Here is an 18,347-nt window from a genome sequence, read left to right on the forward strand (position 1 = left end):
CTCTACTCTTTACTGTATTATATTCGTCCAGCATGTCTGATTAATAAGATATTTCAATTAAAATTATTCATTATGTATTTAATTTATCAAATATTATTGTATTTTATATTATATACTCTAAATATGTAAATCTCTCTGCAAAACTAGATTTTTTTCTTTAATTATCACACTATAGCATTTTATATGATTTAAATAATATTTTAATTCTTTAAAAGATATATTAATAAGTTAAATAATACGATAACAAAAAATAAAATGTTTTATATTATTTTAATATTTCATAGATATAATTAATTACTGTTATATACTTGTTTTTTTAAATTTTTCGAATCTAGTGAATATCCATATTCTATTGTTTTGATTGGTGGTTTTATCAGAGTCCAGTTGCATTGCCAGGTAAAATTACTAGACAAAATAAAATGATCGTATGCGCAAAAGTTTCTGCGCAAATGCTACTTATACTAACTTGTATTTACGTTTATATTATATGAGAATGCATTAAGTTCATGTCTGCACGCAATGTATATACGCAATGCGAACAGAATTAGCTGCTGGAAACATTGTTTTTGTTAAATTTCATGATAAGTTCATAAAATAATGAGTATATCGACCTCGACAAATGTAAACCATAGTGGACATTCTCATAGTGGAGAAGCTTTCTTAAATATTCCAGTTGAATCCTCAAATTTAGATGCATTAGCAACAAAACGGAGAAGGTATTTATATATATATATATATAAATTGATTGTTTATATCTCATGGCATGATGTTAATCAAATCTTTTAAATATCACGTTTACAAAGAAATGAGAATTTGATAAAAACTGCTTTTATATAGTTTTCTCTTTACTAAAACTAACCAACAATTATACTTTTTAGAAAGATTTAATTAATTCTTTAAATATGAAATCTTAATTATAATCTTAGTTACATTTAATATTATTAATTACTTGTGTCTACATTTTTTCTTTCTATACTTTATTAATGATTGAATCTTTAATTCCTATTAGTTCATCGCGTACAATAAAACGCAGAAAATTTGATGATGAATTGGTTGAAACAACATTTAATCTACAACCTTCTACTACAAGCACGAAATCAGCATCAAGGACACGGACTTTGTCGGTATCTGCTAGTCCACAGGATGTCTTGCCATCGCAAATTCTTGCAAGTCCTATGCAAATGCCACCAAACGTGACACAAAATGATAGATGTAACCGTAGACCTCCTAGGCCAAGTGGTTCAAATGGATCTGGTAGAAAAAGTAAGAAAAATAAAAGTCATTCACATTCGGTGAATGCTACAAAAGATCTTGGCCGATGGAAACCTACTGACGATTTAGCTTTAATAACCGGTGTACAACAAACAAATGATCTACGTATGGTAAGCTATTGAATTATATATAACTTTTTATCTTCTACTTTTAAAATTAATAAAAACATTATAATAAATATTGTTCAACATAATTTGAAATTAATATTTGTCAGGTACATCGTGGTACAAAATTTTCATGTCGATTTACGCTTCAAGAAATTCAACAAAGATGGTATGCTTTATTATATGATAGTGCAGTTTCTCGTGTAGCTGTTCAAGCTATGAGGAATTTACATCCTGAATTAATAGCTAGTGTGCAAGCAAGAACTTTATATAGTAAAGCTGAAGAAGATCTTCTTGGTACTGTTAAATCAGTAAGTATATAATCGAGAAATAAATGATAACTATTCTCTATGTAAAATTTTACCAAGTATCTCGGTAAAATTTATATAATACGTGTTTTATATTAACTTAGACTTCTCAGCCAACACTAGAGGTTTTTCAAGAACTTCTTGAAGCAAATGCACATACATTTTATCCACATAGAACAGCTAAGGCTTTACTTGCTCACTGGCAATTGATGAAACAGTATCATTTATTGCCAGATCAAACAGTTCAAAGTTTACCTAAAGGTGAACATGTATTAAGTTTTTCCGATGCTGAAGATATGATAGTTGATGCAGAATTAATGGAACAGAAAGATGAAGCAGTAGATGTTGAACTTGTAACATTGGATAGAAAGAATAAAAGAGAAATTAGAATGCTAGAGAATGAACTTGGAAGATGGCATGTTCTTGTTGACAGTGTAACAGGTGTTAATCCACCAGATTTTGACAATCAAACATTGGCAATACTCAGAGGTCGACTTGTCAGATATCTTATGAGATCTCGAGAGGTGATAATATATATTTATATATATATATAAGATATTCCAAAATTTTCGAAACGGTAAAATGTCTAAAAAGAAAAGACTTTTAATTATATATATTATTTTATGGCTTCTTTATGATAAGAATTTGGTGAGATTTTGCCGTTCTGAGATTTTCGAAACACCTTGTATATTATATGTTAATTTGTCTAAATATAATGATTTATACAACTTTATTTTTCAAGATAACTGTGGGAAGATCTACGAAGGACCATAATGTCGATGTAGATTTGAGTTTAGAAGGACCAGCATGGAAAGTATCTCGTAGACAAGGTACAATTCGTTTACGAAATAATGGTGATTTCTTTTTATCTTCTGAAGGAAAGAGACCAATTTTTGTGGATAGTAGACCGATTCTTGCTGGAAATAAAATAAAATTGAACAATAACAGTGTAATAGAGGTAACGCTTACTGTTTTTAAATCATATGCAGAGTTATAAATTATTGCATATTATAAGTATATAGTAAGTTTCAGTGTTTGTTATTACATATTACAGATAGCAGGGCTGAGATTCATATTTTTAATAAATCAAGAACTGATTTCTGTAATACGCCAGGAGGCTGTTAAACTAAATTTAAATCCTTAAATTACATATAATGTGTGTGACCAAGAATATTGCATTCAATACTCCCACAATTATCTTTAACATTGAAATATTCGTATAATGTATTGTTTCTAGTACAAATTTATAATTATGATTACGTTCTCTATAATAGAATAAAATATAAGTTATCAGTGTGCGAAAAAACTTACGTAGTATACAATCAGTAAAGTAACGATATTTTATTTTTAAACGTTGAACTGTATATTTAACAAACCGTGCCAATGTATGGACAATTGTATATTTTTTTTTGTTTTTTCATCATTTATTAGAAATACCTACAGTGTAACTTGTACAAAAGCAGTCATATAGCAATCGTAGTATATAATGTTAGTGCTTTTTGTAATAAAGGGCACAACAAGATTTTTCATTCCTTTCTGCTCCCTATTAATAATTAGAGATTTGTTGATATAAGTTTTATAAGTTTATAATACATTAATGAACTGTCAAAAAAAGGCCACAAAATTTTTTTATCGCGGTTCTTAAAATACATCGCTAACAATAAAAATAAAATTATATGAATAATAAAAATTGTTCGTATTATTTAATTAGGATATATAAGATCTGAAATACAAAAAAAGAGAGCCTCGTTGCTTAACAATTATTTGTTTATATGTTTTAATTAAAAAACTACTTTTTCTACTTATAAGATTGTAAAAAAATGGGAGATATAATCAAGTATAAAATATTTTTTTATTAAAATAAATTTTTAATAATATTTTCATAGAATATTTATTTTTGTGAGATACAAACAAAATATATTATTTAAAAAATTAATAAATTTATATATATATATATACTATATAAGGAGCAAAAAAAAGTGAAAGTAAAAATTTATACGTCGTTAGTTTGGCTCAAGGTTATTTGATATAGTCTATTCATATACAGTAATCTTACTCCTACAATGCCACAATATCGGGTGATAAATAGATTCGAAAATCAGTTTCAATCAGTTTCAATTCTCCGATATCTTTTGCAAGTGAAGCCTAAAAAGATATCGTGGTAAAGATAACAAACAGTAATTCGTTAATCATGGGTTTGAAACATTGTAAAGAATTTTCCTCTACAGATGATTATGAAACCGAAAGATATAAATCTACTGAGAAAGGTGTGGCAATATACTTTAAAATTATTTTATTCGTATATTTTAACAAATAAGAGAGAACAGTATTAAAAAATTGATCATTTCGCATAAGCAATGTTTAATTTCAATCACTTTCTAATCATAATTTACATATATAAACAGATATATATATATTTATAATAGATACGTGCAAATCATCGGAATAATTAAAATTACGTGTTATCTTTTTATTTATTTCTTGAAAAGTTATATTTATAATCATGTTTTTTAATAATATATCAAAATAATCAATTAATATATACTGTGTGTAATCGACTATGATTATCAAAAGAATATTGATTTAGATTTTATTTTTTAACCATATGTATAATATTGCCAATTTAATAATTGTTATAGTTAATCGGAATTTATTTTAAAATTCTTATCTTCGATTAAATAATGCGTAACTTGTAAAATGCACATACGGAAATTCCGATAACTTGTTGCTTGTGACCGGAAATACCAAATTATTTTATAGATGGTACGAACCATCTGTTTTGTTCTACTACCAAAAAAAGAAATAATTTAATGACTATCAAAATTTACGATGAATTCAAGAATTATTCTTCCTTTGTTTAATCATATACGTTGTCATTTATCCAAAAATCTACGGTAATTAATAATAATATAAAGTTCAATTGTTAGGTTATTGCGTCATTTCTGTCATGTTTTGTTTACCTATCAGAATATTTCCGCCAAAAAGATGAGTATATATTTACATTTAAAATTGACATTAGGCGAATTAAACAAACATTTTTTTATTCTTTAAATTAAGACAATTCACAGGTGATAATGTTCAGTATGTTGCTATACGTAGCAACATTGGTATATCAAATTTAATTTTATTCAAATATTAAGACAGAAATTATACAATAATTTAAAACATAGCTAATATAATTTTCTTAATCATTCTCTCTCATTTCTTGTTTTTTCAAATTTTATTATTGTAATTAATCTATAGTTGACAATGTTATATTGATTATATGAAAAATTAATATTTCACCTATGAGAATCTCTTCGTACTAATAATACTAACATTACCTTTTACAATCAGCTGTTTTATGTCAATGTCATATATATAATTTCGATCAGATTTTAAATACATGAAAAAGAAAAATTCTTTGATATCGTATTATACGAAACAATAGAATATTTCTAATTTATAAATCGATGGATTTTTTTCTTTGACTCCTAATATTTTCGAAGCTTTTTGTGTACGTTTTATAAATATCAATATTTCCTTTATTTTATTGAAGTTGCTTAACATATCCCGAGTTTGTAATGTCAACAAATGGGGAGGATAAGAGAAAAATTCATGTCTGTAATCAATGCAATAAAGAACAAGATGTTAGTAAAACACATAATAGAGGATCATGCTGTTGTTCTTGTAAGTTTGTTACAATATATATTCTAACGTATATTATAAATAGTAATAATCATATATAATATTGATTTTAAACTGTTTTACTCCCTCTCTTTACTTTTTTTTTAATATTTTTATGCGTTATATATTTTATGTCGTATAACTATATATAAAATAGAAGTTCATTTTTAGGCATACCACAAAAACATGATTACATAGAAGATATAGTATGCAAAGAAAATGATATTAATGAAAATGAAATGAAAGTAGTGACTCTTGGGGAGAACGAAGCTAAAGTATTATTAGTAAAACAAAAAGGAGAAATACATGCAATTGGAACAAAATGTACCCATTATGGAGCTCCGTTGCATACTGGTGCATTAGGAGATGGCAAAGTAAGATGTCCCTGGCACGGAGCATGTTTCAATATCAAAACAGGTGATATAGAAGATTATCCAGGATTAGATTCCTTGCCTTGTTATAAGGTGACTATACAATTTGTTAATATCTTATAAGAAATATTACTACATTGAAAAATAGAAAATTTAATGCATTTTCATTTTACGCATAATACATTATTTATATATATATATAGGTAACTGTAGATGAAGCAGGACTTGTACGTGTCAAAGCAAAAGTTAAAGATCTAGAAATTAATAAACGGGTTAAAGATATGTGTGAATATGATGTTAAAAATCCAAAGACTACTTTGATTATTGGTGGAGGTCCATCAGCTGCCACATGTGCTGAAAGCTTACGTCAAGAAGGCTTTACAGGAAAAATCATTTTAATCTGCAAAGAAAATACATTACCTTATGATAGAGTGAAAGTATCTAAAGTATTGAATTTTGACGTGAACAAATTTTCTTTAAGACAGCAAAGTTTTTACAATGACCATAATATTGAAACTAAACTAGGTCGAGAAGCTATAGGTAAAATAATAATTGATATTAAAATAAATTATACAATAATCACATAATCATATATATATATATATATATATATCTTATTATTTATATCTTTTTTATTATTACAGCATTGGATACGAATCAAAATATTGTTACGCTTGACAATTCTGAAACATTAAAATATGATTACTTATACCTTTGCACTGGTAGCAAAGCAAGAGTACCTGATTTACCTGGAGTTAATTTTGAAAATATTTTTGTGTTACGCAATTACACTGATTCACATGCTGTACATAAATTATTACATCCTGATAAACATATAGTTATATATGGCCTAGGTTTTATTGGTATGGAAGCAGCTTCTTATTGTATAGATAAGTGTGCATCTGTTACCATTATAGGACGAGGCAATGTACCTTTACGTGATGTTTTTGGTACAGAAGTTGGTAATAGAATTCGAGAAGAATTTGAAACAAAAGGTATTTCAGTAAAGGTTTCTACAATTTTATGATTTGAAATATGTCATTTTATGTTCAGAACAATATAGCTGCTATTCGTTTTTTTTTTAAGGTATTAAATTTATATTTAATAATAATATATCGAAGTTTATTCCCAAAGAAGGAACTGATAATACATTAGGCAAAGTGGAATTATCTGATGGTAATATTCTTGAAGCAGATATATGTATTATTGGAATAGGCTCTACATTTTATACGGATTGGTTAAAAAAATCAATGATTAAAATGTTGGACAATGGTGGTATTATCGTAGATAAGGTATCACCTTTTTATTAAATATTATTTTTCAATATTTTATTCACGTTTGTTTTATCAGCAAGATAGTTCCTTAATCATTACTTTTATTAATTTTAGTATTTAAAAACAAATATAGAAAATGTATTTGCTGGTGGTGATATAGCTTATGCTCCAGTATTAGGCTCTGATAATATTTCTGCTACTATCGGTCATTATGGTTTAGCTCATTATCATGGTAAAATAGCAGCTTTAAATATTTGTAACAAAGAAAAAGCTTTATATAGTGTCCCATTTTTTTGGACTACTTTATTCGGAAAGAGTTATCGATATGCAGGTAAATATTTTATTTTTATGTATTAATTTAAAATGTTATGATTATATTATATACATAATAATATATACTTTAATAAATCAAAAAAATAATAATATTTTTAGGATATGGCAAGTCGGATAAAGTGATTATTTATGGTTCTTTAGAAAGCTTGCAATATTTTGCTTATTATGTAAAAAACGGTAAAGTAATAGCAATGAGTAGTGTTGGAGCAGATCCAATTGTTTCAGATTTTGCAAATTTGTTGGCAGAGAAACAAACCTTAACGGAAGATGATATTAGAAACAATCCTTTTGGATGGATGCGTACTAAGCCTAAAGATCTAGAAACTAAATTTCAACTATTACATATTTAATATAAATAATTCCCTCTCTCTTATATCTCCTTCTCCTGTCATAAAATAATTATATTGTACTTAACAAAATGTAAAGAGATGTTTTTAAAATAATACTGTTAATTTCCATTAGAATAATAATAATTTTTAGTAATAATTTTAAGAAATAATTATAAATTGTATAATTTTGTTATATATAATTTCTACAAATAAATGCATTTATGAATATACATAGAAGCTCACAAGTTCCTATTTCGCGTAAGCAAAATCATTTTAGATAATTCCCTTTCATTCAATTCCCTTTAAATTCATTTTTTTACAGTATTCTTTGATAGTATTGTACCGTCATCGCATTAAGTACCTACTCTCGCCCTCTGTTGGTCAGGGTACTAACTAAAATGATTTTGGTTACGTGAAAAGGGAACTTGTGAGCTTCTATGTACTTCTGTATTCTTTGTCAGAATCTTTCAATTGTTTTCAATGTTACTAATGAATTTGACATGTGTCCATAGTGGCGTTATTAATCTAATGGAACTAACAATTTGAAAAAGCATAACGTTTTTTTTATATAATGTGTTGTGTAGCTATTGCCACAGTGATCGTTGTTACGGTATGTTTGTTTACAGTTCGAAGCGGTAACTTGAAGGAGAAATATTATAGAGAAAAGAAAATAGAACTTTCTTTGTAAAACTACAAGCGTGTATTTATTATACCATTACGAATATAAAATTAGCGATGTCCACATTTAAGGTAAATTAATATTATCATTAATTTATTTTCACTTTAAATTATCGAAATTTTGTTACTACATTCTTATATTGATATCATTTTGTTAGAGGGTCTAAGAAATACTTCTAAATAAATTACAAAATTAATTACTAACTATTATTAATATTTCACTTTTATATGCATTATTTTAGTCGAGTGACTCTAAAAGAGAGGAGTACAGAAAATATTTGGAAAGAGCAGGCGTTATGGATGCTCTTACTAAAGTACTTGTATCGCTTTACGAAGAAACAGAGAAACCAAATGATGCCTTAGAGTATCCTTAATATTATTAATTTAATATAAAACAGAAAGTTTAAAGTATAATGTTTAAATAATTAAATAAGATTTTTCTTTAACAAAATTTAAAAGATATATCCGTAAGAATCTTGGAGACATAACCGAAAACAATTTAGAAATTAACACGTTGAAAAAAGAATTAGACGATGCTAAAGCTAAGATTACTGAGTTGCAAGAAAAATTAGTAAAATATGAACAAAATGAGGTGAACAATTAAATGTTAACTTTCATATGACTACTATTTTATTAATAAAATAATAATGGATAGCAAAGGTTAACTAAGCGCTGACAAAGTAGTACTAATTGTATCTTTGTAAGCGTATTCTTAATATTTTGAATATTTAAATGTAGAGAAAAAAATAAAATTCAGGAAATAATTCTTTCAAAGCATCTAATTATAACAACAAAGTCCTTGTTTAGTAATTTAATTCAATCTAAATTGATGACACAATTATACTTTATATCTTGAAAATGTAACAAAATAAATGCTATCATATAAATAGCATTTATACATATATAATTATCATAATTAATTTAAATTTAAATTTAAATAAATATTTTCAATACTATAAATCATATTTTAGTATTACTATCTCTTTTGTCAGCATAATATCTATGATCTCATGTATATTGTTACAATTGCACATTCTTTAGCAAAGTATTATTACAATAATAATATTTATGTAATAATAACCATACATACATATACTCTCAGGTCTATTTGTATTTTCATAAATAAATAACAATTACAAAAATAGCCTTGCATAATATTACCTTTAAGTATGTTCTAGCTTATTATATCGCAAAAATAAAAACTGGTTTATATTTTTTATAATTAATGTATTTTATTGATGATATAAACTGATTTAAAATATAAGCAAAGATATTATAGGTCAAATTTGTAGATTCCATCAGAAGTTGTGTACAGGAATAATTTTTAGAAAATAATATTTCATGAGATCTTGAGTGCTTGTCTACGCTTGACATCCCAGTTGTAAATCCTTGTCATATTAACATGCATAGTGGTAAATTGATCTCTGACAAAATCTAAATCATGTTCGACATATCCTAAATTTTTCTTAGCTGCTTCAATATTTTTAGACAACATTTCTTGAGCATCATCAAGCGTATATTCCAACATTACATTTGCCCCAAGCCAAAGACAAACTTTACCCGTAGGAGGAATAGTAGCTTTAGCATAAACCTGTTCCGATAAAAGAAATTGAGTTTCTAAATCATGGCTATTATCTTTTTCGGTTTGTAATTTTTCGATCATTTCTAATGATCTTTCCAGATCTGGTATCTGTGCTTTCAATCGTCTTCTTTTATTAACCAAATTATATTCCATGAATTTATATTTCATATGATTTTCTTCAAGTTTTTTGAGAACTTTATCCACAGATTCATTCTCTGGTCTTGCCATAAATGCATCCACATCTTCCTAAAAATAAAAAAAGAATCGATCTTGACAATTGATTCTTCGATATATTTTGATAATAAAAATAATACGATTTACAAGAATTATATGCATGTATCGTTTGACATAACGCCATATAGATCTTTTCTATATAAGGAATCGTTCGAAAGTGATATTCAGACAGTGACGGCAAATTGATATTTAATTAAGTATAGATTTAAAATCAAATTTATGAAAGAGAAAGGGATGACAAATATACTTACTACAAAATCTGCTTCTGGAATACCAGCATAAGATTTTTTTTGTGATTCAATCTCAATATCTAATTTATTCTTACTTTCCTCCATGTTTACTTGGTTATGTGACTATGAAATAGAATTATATCGAACATACAGAATCGATACATTTCCTTTTTCCTTGGAACGTCAATGCATAATCGAAACTTTTTTATCGATATATCGATGTTTAGAATTTAGAAATGCACATAATGGGATTAATTTTACTTATTTTTTAACAATTCAAAATTGAAAGATAAAATAGTTTTATTTATTTCTTTCAAAAATAAGAATATTACATCTTATTATAGATATAAATGGCTAATAGAATAAAAATATTCATTTTTATCTTTGAGGATTAAGGTATTTATTACATTAATAAATTTAGTGTCACATCTTTTAATTTCGAAAATATATTCTCGAATATATATATTTATTTTATGAATATTTATAATTTTTAATAGACAATTATTTTTTCTTGTTATCTATAATTTATTTTACATCTTACATCAAGAATGTTAATCAATTATAAAAATGAATAGATAAAATTTTTGCAAAATTTATCAAAGATAATAAGCAAATTAATTTCTTATTAATTGTTGAAATTAATAAGAAATCAGTACATAAATAATTAAAGAAATCATTCAGGTTTAAATATTTCTTTTTCATCGATTTGTTTGACTATAGTTTCAGATATTTAGTTAAAATAATATTTATCTTAGATTGAATAAACCATATTCACAATTTTATTAATTTAATTAAGTATCAGCATCTATAGTATTCAATATAACATTAATTTTCTCTTTTAAAGTAGAATCAACATATTTGTAATCAAGTACATTCTTCAATGCTGTTTTTAATCCTGTAGTATTATTTAGATGCTGTTTAATAATATCTGTAAGAAATATGCCGTGATATATTTGGATAAAATGTAAAAGAGAAAAGTAGGCAATTTTATTAAACGATAAAAAATAATTATATATCATACCTGATTTAATAATGCTGTCAATAAAAGAGAACATATTACAAATAATGGGCAATTCTAATTTAGAAGCACTTTCTTTAAAAAACGTACATATAATATTTCCAATGTTATTTTCAATAAGAGCATCTTTCAATTCTATTGGACAGATAGTAGCTAAATAAGTTAAACTTAAAATAGCTTCATTTTGCATTAAAGCATGTTCTGCTAATATCATTTTTATCAAATATTGAGTACCACTATATTTGATAATTATCAGAGCAACATCTTTATCTCTAGAAAGAAAAAGTAACGATGTATTTATAGGAGATATTATTATTAAGATATATATAATATAATGAAATATAACTTACTTGCTATTATTAATTAGCCATGCAAGTAAACGATGAGCTTCACCTTGTACTCCTGGGTGATCATCTGTACCACACCATACCACGGTTCTTTTAATAAGATCTTCTTTTTTTCCTAAAGATATAGCAGCTTCCTCTACGTACAGAGTTTTAAAAAGTACAGCATAATGGCAATCAATGTATGCCACAAAACAACTTCACATGCTTTCAAATCAAAACATTTTTAACATACTTTGTCCATCGATTACAATTCTCAGAGTTCCCAATAATTTGAATACTATTGGAAAAGTTGGTATATCCAACATAGGATATAAAATGTCAATTAAACCATCCTTTAATATAACAGGTTTATTATCAGTTGGAATGACAAGATTATGAAGAGCACTCAGTAAGGCATGCTGAAATCTAATATCACTATTTTTGCTATCATTTTTCTGAATTAATTGTAATAACTTCTTATGAATATCCTGTTCTACCATTAGCTTACAATGGGTGTATGTGCGAGCAAAATTTCCCATAGCTAATACAGCCGTTACTTGAAAATCTTCGTCATTGCTATCTAACCATTTGACAAAATTGTTGTAAACTGTACCTTTACCATTATCATATAATATGTTCATACTATTATCTAAAAAAATATTAGGAATATTTTTCATTATGAATTTCATCAATAAGAAATTATAATTGTTATTTACCTCCTGTTAAAATCAAAACAATTAAATTACATGCAACTTTAAGAACAGATCTTGTTTCTTCGCTTGTACATTGTGGTCCATGAGTTTTTATAAGCTTTAAAAGTAATTCAGGAATGTTTGCTTTTGTAAGGATTAGTTTAATCTCATCTGCAATAAAAACGACAGAAAACAATTATAAAATTACGAAATACATTTTACTTATCAGATATATATTTGTATTTTTTTATATATAATAAATTACTTTACCATCATCAGCTTGATCATAGAGAAGTTCTAAACACATTTCAGAGATTTCCAGAGATGTACTATTACTTAATATGTTTACTATAATTTTAATTAATTTTTTATCCAAAAATGTCACATTAGCATCATTTAATACGCCCAATGTCAATAAAACATGTGTGATTGTTTCCTCTGCAGTAGCACCGTCGATTTCTAGTATGTTACAAAGAACTTGAACGATGTTTTCTTCCAATGCCTATGAAAAACATTTATTAATGAATTTTCGATTAAGAATATCATACAAAATTGAGCTCTACTATAATATTTATAATATTTTCAAACCTGCTGTTGCAAGGATTCTTGATCTACAAGAAAATTCCATAGTAATCCACTTGCCACTTTTCTTAACGTATCGGCACTTTCGGTATCTTTCAAATCGGTTGCTTTTTTCAACATTTGTAAAATATATTTGAAGCCATCTTTTTCCTTAATCATAACTTTTCCATTTTCTGAAATGATTATGACTTTTTCATATTACTTTTTTATACAATTTTATAAAGAAAATCCAAAGATTATTATGCATAAACAAATAATAAATCTGTTTTCATTACTATTTTCATAACATATATTTCCAAGAGCTCTAGAAGTTTGTATCAATATATTGATGTTGTCTTCTTTCAATAATTCCATTAACGTTTCCACTATATCTGAATTTGTATATTTTTCTCTTCCCTTATTAGTTTTGGTCATTTCTGCAATAGCTTTTGCTGTTTGTGCAACAATTTCTTTAGATTTGTCCCTCAACAACATTAAAATAGTATCATTAGGAAGGAGGTCTATTACTTCTGAAAACAGTATTTAATACTTACATATCTTTTTCATAAATAAAGATTATATATTATTCGATTAAATGTAAGACCTTGGATTGAATTTTCCTTAATCAAAGAATCCAATATTTGCATGACATCAGTATTTTTGTTTTTTTCGGTTTCATTTTTAATTTTGATAAAATTTCTCAAATCAGCAACAATTGTAACAATGTTATATTGACTGTCTCCTACACAATTAAATATTTTTTAAATTTATTATACAAAGTGTGACCTAAGTAATTCATAATTCAGTTTCTCAGGTATATATGTCATTTATATAATATTTTTAAAAAAGTAAATTAGTTAAAATCAAATTACCTTCCATTTACGCTTCAAGATTCACTTTTTGTCAAATATTCAATATATATTGGAATGTAAATGTATATGGAAGCTATTTAGGCTTTTCTCATGCAAATTCTATTACTGATACGCAATGGCGGTAAATTTAAATTCTAATGAATGTCGATAATTTACCAGCTATTAAATAAATCCTACTAATAGAAAGCTTATTTAATTTACGTTATAATAAAGTATTTCTTAAAGATAAATTATAGTTTATGTTACAGAATATTATTTACATTTTAAAATATTTATTATAAAACTTTTTAAAATATAGATTTTTGTAGATGGCGCTTCTCTCTCTCTCTCTCTCACTGACACACACGCATGCGCACATGCATTATAGTACCATATTGAAATAGTGTTCTTGGATATGACAGTACTTTTTCATAATTTTTAATCCGTACATATTTAAGTGAATTTTATTAATTATGGCTTACTTATATCAACCTGATTATGTTCGTTATATGTGTAATTGTGGTTCTTTAAAGCCTATTTCAAAAATATATTTTTGTCGGCATTGTTTAAAGATTCGATGTGGTTACTGTGTCTGTCAAGAGGTATGTCATTTCTTTATTTTAATTTATTTTTATTTAATATTTCAATGCTATTCAAAAAAATTATAAACTGATATTATCTTATGATCGTGTGTGTCATTTTAAAATTAATGAAAATTATTGTTAAAATAGGTTGATTTATATTACTGTCCAAATTGTATGGAAAATTTACCCTCATCAGAAGTTCGCCTCAAGAAAAACAAGTAAGATCTTGATTTAAATAATTGATGTGTATATAATAATCTAATTATTAATCCATTTATTTTATTAATAGATGCTCAAACTGCTTTAATTGTCCTAATTGTTTCCAAATGTTGTCTACGAGAGCGGGACATGTCCCATTAAAACCGACAACGAAGGAAGGCGAAGATTCAAAAGATGTTAAAGTTGTACCTAAAAAGGTTTATTATTTATCTTGTTCTTTTTGTCGATGGAGTTCTAGAGATGTTGGTATTTCAGATCAGACTATGGGTATATAAATTATTTATTATTTTAATTCTTTAGTTTATATATTATTAAAATTATAACAAAATTTAATTTAAATATTTTTTTATTCTCATTTCATATAGCTTCTGGAAGATGGCCAGAACAAGAAAATCCTCATACTAGAAGAATTAATGCCTTAATAGATTATCATAAGATATTGACATCTATAGAAAAACGACAACGAGAAAGGAAAAAGTTCCAACCTAAACGTTCATTCACACAATTTGTAAGATATTTCTCTTGTATTAACTAAAATTCAAAATATAAAATTTATATATTTAAAATATATGTATAGACAAATGGATCTATAATTGTTTGCAATAATGTTTTATTAATATTTTATAGGAACCATTTGGACTAACATCTGCTATGATACATAAATGTATTGTTCAGTCAAGAAAACCTCAGATTCAATTGCAATTGTCCGATCAACCAACTCCTTCTATTGCTTCAGAAGATGTGGAAGAATTACCATCAGAAATATTTACTGAGCCGATAGATATTATGAAAAGTAATAGCTTCGTTTTAAATATTTATTACTTTACTTCAGTGCTTTTTAAGATAGATATTTATTGAATTTTATTGTTGTTGTGATAGTTAGTACTTTAGAGCAACGTTTGCAACACCCTGACATACAAGCAGAGTACGTAAATGAACTACGACCACAACGTAGACAATTTTTAGTTAAGAGATCACAACGTTGCAGAGTTTGCGAGCATAATCTTAGTAAACCTGATATATGTCCGCAGTCTACAAAATTTAAAATTCAATTAGCTGCATTGTAAGTATAATATTCAATCTTAAGTTAATAACTTCATGAAAATTTATTAATTAATGAATTAAACAATGTTTCTAGTTATCATATACCAGAAGTAAAGATTGTTACTTGTGAACCATTATATCCTGGTAAACCTAGTGAATTATTTTTGAAGTTTTGTAATCCTACACGACATCCAACGCAAATAACTTTATTTCCATTGGATGTATCAATGGCACCTATTCCTATTGTTGATGTTACAGAAAAAGGAGAAGTTAAAAAAGATGATGTGCAAGCGGTAATAGTTTAGATTAGTTTAAAAATATTTAGTAAAAAATATATATTTATAATATAATTGTCATTTATAACATTATTCAGATAAATGAATCTCTAAACTCAATGCCTTCTGCTGTACGTCAAGGACCTATTATAGAGGAAGTTAAAGCAATTAAAGTTGTCCCAAATGCAGATCTAGTATTGCCTCATAGTTCTTTAATTTTGCCAGCTAGAGATGATGCTGCAGAATATGATGACACAGCTGATACTCACAATTTTCAAGATGATCCAAAGTAAGCATTTATTTTATTTAAATATTATTAATCTATAGATTGTATATTAATTTGAATATTAAATATAAATTTACTTTTATATTTATTAAATAAACATCTATTTTTATTTAAGGCTTGTAGTTTGGAGAAAAGGAAACAAAGCAATAGTGAGACTTAATGTTACACCATTTGAAAATGATGATATAAAAGAAGAGTCAGTTATAGTAGGTTTTGTCATGCAACATGGATATGTAAATACAATTACTGCTTTAGAACATAAAGCACCACAAAAATTGGATTTAAAAGTTAAATTATATTTAACTCTTGGGAAACTTTGTGGTACTACATAGAAATTATTTATACTGTATTTTATATATATATATTAAATAATATGTAGTACATACTTGCTTAAAAAGCTTAAAACTGATTCAAATAAAAAAGAGGTGATTGAAAATTGTAACTTTTAACAATGAAAGTATATAAAAATAACAGCAATTCAATACTTGAATTATTGTATTATAATCAATAATTAAATATATATATTTAGAGATATACTAATTTATTTGCTAACAAATGCTTATAATTGAATGTTTATATAAATTATTAATTTTATATATATTAAAATAGTAACTCTTGCGTGTTTAAATAATAAATAATAAAATGATTTGATTTTATTGTATTTACATTTTATTATGGGAGCTAATTATGTTATAATCTTAGAAAGATTAAGTAGTCTTGACAATGCAATATGTATTTTTTTATATTTTTATTATTGAAAAGGAATTAACCATGTATGCATATAAGATCATTTACAATCTGCGACCACGACGACCTCCCTTTCTACGAGTCGAATCTGATGGAATAGGAGTTACATCTTCAATGCGACCAATTTTCATACTAGAACGCGCAAGAGCACGCAATGCAGACTGTGCACCAGGTCCAGGTGTTTTTGTTTTGTTTCCACCTGTTGCTCTCAACTTAATATGTAGCGCTGTGATACCAAGGGATTTGCACTTTTCTGCAACGTCCTAAGAAAAAGATATTTTTACTTAGTATTCAGATAATGTTATCAAGTAATAACAACAAATTACAAATATGTTTTTGTATCATTCTAGTAATAAAAATATGCATTTACTACACATATTTTTGAATACGAGAAAGAAATTTGATATTCCACAACATGAACGCTCATTGGACTGTATATATTTATGACCAAAGTGCTGCCTAGGTGTGGAATTAAAAAAAAAACTTAAATTCAACGTATTTACCTGTGCTGCAAGCATAGCAGCATATGGAGAAGCCTCATCACGGTCAGCTTTTACTTTCATACCACCAGTAACTCTAGCTATGGTTTCTCTGAAATAAATATATGCAATGGAGCAAACATAATATGTGAATAACTATATATACAAATATAAAATATATATACAAGATTTTTTACCTTCCAGATAAATCAGTCACGTGGACAAACGTGTCATTAAAACTTGCAAAAATGTGAGCAACGCCGAAAACTACTTCTCCCTCACGAACTTGTGGACCAAGGGAGACCTGCACTTCTTCTTTTTGAACCTTTCCTCGTTTAGGTGGCATGTTTGTACAACTAAACAATATAACACAAGTTTTATGTTTATATGTATACTTAGATGATTTCTGAAAACTTAGTGTTGTAAGTTATATTCTAATGGTTTCAAAGAGAATGGAAGTAATAGCAATGCTGTACGAATTAAATCCGTCTACATCGCTGTTTCATAATGTAAAAAGAAAATCTATTTAATTACAATTTAATCAAAAATTTTTTCTGTTTATGATTAATGCACAATTTTTGTATAGAATACTTATTGTCTACACAATTATCAAAAAATTGTACCTTATACGATTTCTAGCACACGTTAAGCGAAATCGGATGTACAAGAAGACATTTGCCTTATTTTAAATCTAATATGTGACGATAGGGAGCGTTTAAAGATATGTTGTATGCAGGCGTACACGTATGCTTGCAGTTTTCAACCGGTCGACTACCACGATGCACTTGGTGCTGATTGGTGCATTTGGTGGCGTGTCCACGGCTATTAGTGGTTGACGGGTACGTATGGAATATTTTCATTGGTTGTCATTATTTGTACATACA

General features: G+C 26.6%; 7 protein-coding genes across 10 annotated transcripts; 4 read left to right on the forward strand and 3 right to left on the reverse strand.

Moving 5' to 3' along the window:
- The first annotated feature begins 443 nt into the window (after positions 1-443).
- LOC122517702 (microspherule protein 1) lies at positions 444-3,368 on the forward strand. Its single transcript, XM_043636223.1, has 6 exons — positions 444-716; positions 1,010-1,382; positions 1,487-1,687; positions 1,789-2,208; positions 2,427-2,642; positions 2,739-3,368. The coding sequence occupies exons 1-6, from the start codon at positions 598-600 to the stop codon at positions 2,826-2,828; spliced, it is 1,419 nt and encodes a 472-aa protein (XP_043492158.1). The 5' UTR covers positions 444-597; the 3' UTR covers positions 2,829-3,368.
- A 284-nt stretch (positions 3,369-3,652) lies between these two features.
- LOC122517714 (apoptosis-inducing factor 3) lies at positions 3,653-7,753 on the forward strand. 3 transcript variants are annotated; one of them, XM_043636236.1, is made up of 8 exons: positions 3,863-3,951; positions 5,223-5,353; positions 5,522-5,814; positions 5,925-6,261; positions 6,366-6,716; positions 6,808-7,013; positions 7,110-7,326; positions 7,428-7,753. In XM_043636236.1, exons 2-8 carry the CDS (start codon positions 5,248-5,250, stop codon positions 7,676-7,678), a joined length of 1,761 nt encoding a protein of 586 aa, XP_043492171.1. In that variant the 5' UTR covers positions 3,863-3,951; positions 5,223-5,247; the 3' UTR covers positions 7,679-7,753. The 3 variants fall into 3 exon arrangements, with proteins under 3 accessions (XP_043492172.1, XP_043492171.1, XP_043492170.1); XM_043636235.1 differs by lacking the exon at positions 3,863-3,951 and adding an exon at positions 4,297-4,578; XM_043636237.1 differs by lacking the exon at positions 5,223-5,353 and having other exon boundaries at positions 3,653-3,951.
- Positions 7,754-8,057: 304 nt separating this feature from the next.
- LOC122517712 (c-Myc-binding protein) lies at positions 8,058-9,200 on the forward strand. The gene is made up of 3 exons (XM_043636233.1): positions 8,058-8,407; positions 8,578-8,699; positions 8,795-9,200. Exons 1-3 carry the CDS (start codon positions 8,393-8,395, stop codon positions 8,937-8,939), a joined length of 282 nt encoding a protein of 93 aa, XP_043492168.1. The 5' UTR covers positions 8,058-8,392; the 3' UTR covers positions 8,940-9,200.
- A 347-nt stretch (positions 9,201-9,547) lies between these two features.
- Positions 9,548-10,540, reverse strand: LOC122517713 (prefoldin subunit 3). Its single transcript, XM_043636234.1, has 2 exons — positions 10,403-10,540; positions 9,548-10,163 (listed from the first exon to the last, which is right to left on the reverse strand). Exons 1-2 carry the CDS (start codon positions 10,484-10,486, stop codon positions 9,675-9,677), a joined length of 573 nt encoding a protein of 190 aa, XP_043492169.1. The 5' UTR covers positions 10,487-10,540; the 3' UTR covers positions 9,548-9,674.
- Positions 10,541-11,132: 592 nt separating this feature from the next.
- On the reverse strand, positions 11,133-13,979 carry LOC122517652 (rap1 GTPase-GDP dissociation stimulator 1-B). Of its 2 annotated transcripts, XM_043636162.1 has the most exons (10): positions 13,851-13,979; positions 13,583-13,720; positions 13,275-13,508; positions 13,006-13,172; positions 12,688-12,919; positions 12,442-12,588; positions 11,979-12,374; positions 11,750-11,882; positions 11,403-11,671; positions 11,133-11,309 (listed from the first exon to the last, which is right to left on the reverse strand). In XM_043636162.1, the coding sequence occupies exons 1-10, from the start codon at positions 13,855-13,857 to the stop codon at positions 11,173-11,175; spliced, it is 1,860 nt and encodes a 619-aa protein (XP_043492097.1). In that variant the 5' UTR covers positions 13,858-13,979; the 3' UTR covers positions 11,133-11,172. The 2 variants fall into 2 exon arrangements, with proteins under 2 accessions (XP_043492097.1, XP_043492098.1); XM_043636163.1 differs by lacking the exon at positions 13,851-13,979 and having other exon boundaries at positions 13,275-13,462; positions 13,533-13,624.
- A 220-nt stretch (positions 13,980-14,199) lies between these two features.
- LOC122517653 (dynactin subunit 4) lies at positions 14,200-16,724 on the forward strand. The gene is made up of 9 exons (XM_043636164.1): positions 14,200-14,431; positions 14,561-14,631; positions 14,703-14,899; positions 14,998-15,140; positions 15,260-15,425; positions 15,512-15,695; positions 15,771-15,969; positions 16,050-16,240; positions 16,353-16,724. The coding sequence occupies exons 1-9, from the start codon at positions 14,303-14,305 to the stop codon at positions 16,567-16,569; spliced, it is 1,497 nt and encodes a 498-aa protein (XP_043492099.1). The 5' UTR covers positions 14,200-14,302; the 3' UTR covers positions 16,570-16,724.
- A 244-nt stretch (positions 16,725-16,968) lies between these two features.
- Positions 16,969-18,190, reverse strand: LOC122517654 (40S ribosomal protein S14a). Its single transcript, XM_043636165.1, has 4 exons — positions 18,087-18,190; positions 17,661-17,819; positions 17,488-17,575; positions 16,969-17,247 (listed from the first exon to the last, which is right to left on the reverse strand). The coding sequence occupies exons 2-4, from the start codon at positions 17,807-17,809 to the stop codon at positions 17,029-17,031; spliced, it is 456 nt and encodes a 151-aa protein (XP_043492100.1). The 5' UTR covers positions 17,810-17,819; positions 18,087-18,190; the 3' UTR covers positions 16,969-17,028.
- Between the last annotated feature and the right edge of the window lie 157 nt (positions 18,191-18,347).

The sequence above is a fragment of the Polistes fuscatus genome, unplaced genomic scaffold, assembly GCF_010416935.1.
Source record: "Polistes fuscatus isolate 324 unplaced genomic scaffold, CU_Pfus_HIC Scaffold21, whole genome shotgun sequence".
In the NCBI taxonomy this organism is placed as follows: Eukaryota; Metazoa; Arthropoda; class Insecta; order Hymenoptera; family Vespidae; genus Polistes; species Polistes fuscatus.

Bases quoted from the DNA above. Each gene is read 5' to 3' on its own strand.
- LOC122517654 (XM_043636165.1), bottom strand. From the start codon at position 17,809: ATGCCACCTAAACGAGGAAAGGTTCAAAAAGAAGAAGTGCAGGTCTCC. The intron at 17,576-17,660 runs GTAAAAAATCTT...TATTTATTTCAG, and splicing joins GTGACTGATTTATCTGGAAG to AGAAACCATAGCTAGAGTTA. The intron at 17,248-17,487 runs GTAAATACGTTG...TCTTTTTCTTAG, and splicing joins CTGCTATGCTTGCAGCACAG to GACGTTGCAGAAAAGTGCAA.
- LOC122517714 (XM_043636235.1), top strand. From the start codon at position 4,514: ATGAATTCAAGAATTATTCTTCCTTTGTTTAATCATATACGTTGTCAT. The intron at 5,815-5,924 runs GTGACTATACAA...ATATATATATAG, and splicing joins ATTCCTTGCCTTGTTATAAG to GTAACTGTAGATGAAGCAGG. The intron at 7,327-7,427 runs GTAAATATTTTA...TAATATTTTTAG, and splicing joins AAAGAGTTATCGATATGCAG to GATATGGCAAGTCGGATAAA.
- LOC122517652 (XM_043636162.1), bottom strand. The intron at 13,509-13,582 runs GTCTTACATTTA...TACTGTTTTCAG, and splicing joins TAAGGAAAATTCAATCCAAG to AAGTAATAGACCTCCTTCCT. The intron at 12,375-12,441 runs GTAAATAACAAT...ATATTTTTTTAG, and splicing joins TGTTTTGATTTTAACAGGAG to ATAATAGTATGAACATATTA.
- LOC122517713 (XM_043636234.1), bottom strand. From the start codon at position 10,486: ATGGAGGAAAGTAAGAATAAATTAGATATTGAGATTGAATCACAAAAA. The intron at 10,164-10,402 runs GTAAGTATATTT...TTTTATTTTTAG, and splicing joins TTCCAGAAGCAGATTTTGTA to GAAGATGTGGATGCATTTAT.
- LOC122517702 (XM_043636223.1), top strand. From the start codon at position 598: ATGAGTATATCGACCTCGACAAATGTAAACCATAGTGGACATTCTCAT. The intron at 717-1,009 runs GTATTTATATAT...AATTCCTATTAG, and splicing joins TTAGCAACAAAACGGAGAAG to TTCATCGCGTACAATAAAAC. The intron at 1,383-1,486 runs GTAAGCTATTGA...AATATTTGTCAG, and splicing joins AAACAAATGATCTACGTATG to GTACATCGTGGTACAAAATT.
- LOC122517712 (XM_043636233.1), top strand. The intron at 8,700-8,794 runs GTATCCTTAATA...AAAATTTAAAAG, and splicing joins AAACCAAATGATGCCTTAGA to ATATATCCGTAAGAATCTTG.
- LOC122517653 (XM_043636164.1), top strand. From the start codon at position 14,303: ATGGCTTACTTATATCAACCTGATTATGTTCGTTATATGTGTAATTGT. The intron at 14,632-14,702 runs GTAAGATCTTGA...TTTTATTAATAG, and splicing joins GTTCGCCTCAAGAAAAACAA to ATGCTCAAACTGCTTTAATT. The intron at 15,696-15,770 runs GTAAGTATAATA...CAATGTTTCTAG, and splicing joins AAAATTCAATTAGCTGCATT to TTATCATATACCAGAAGTAA.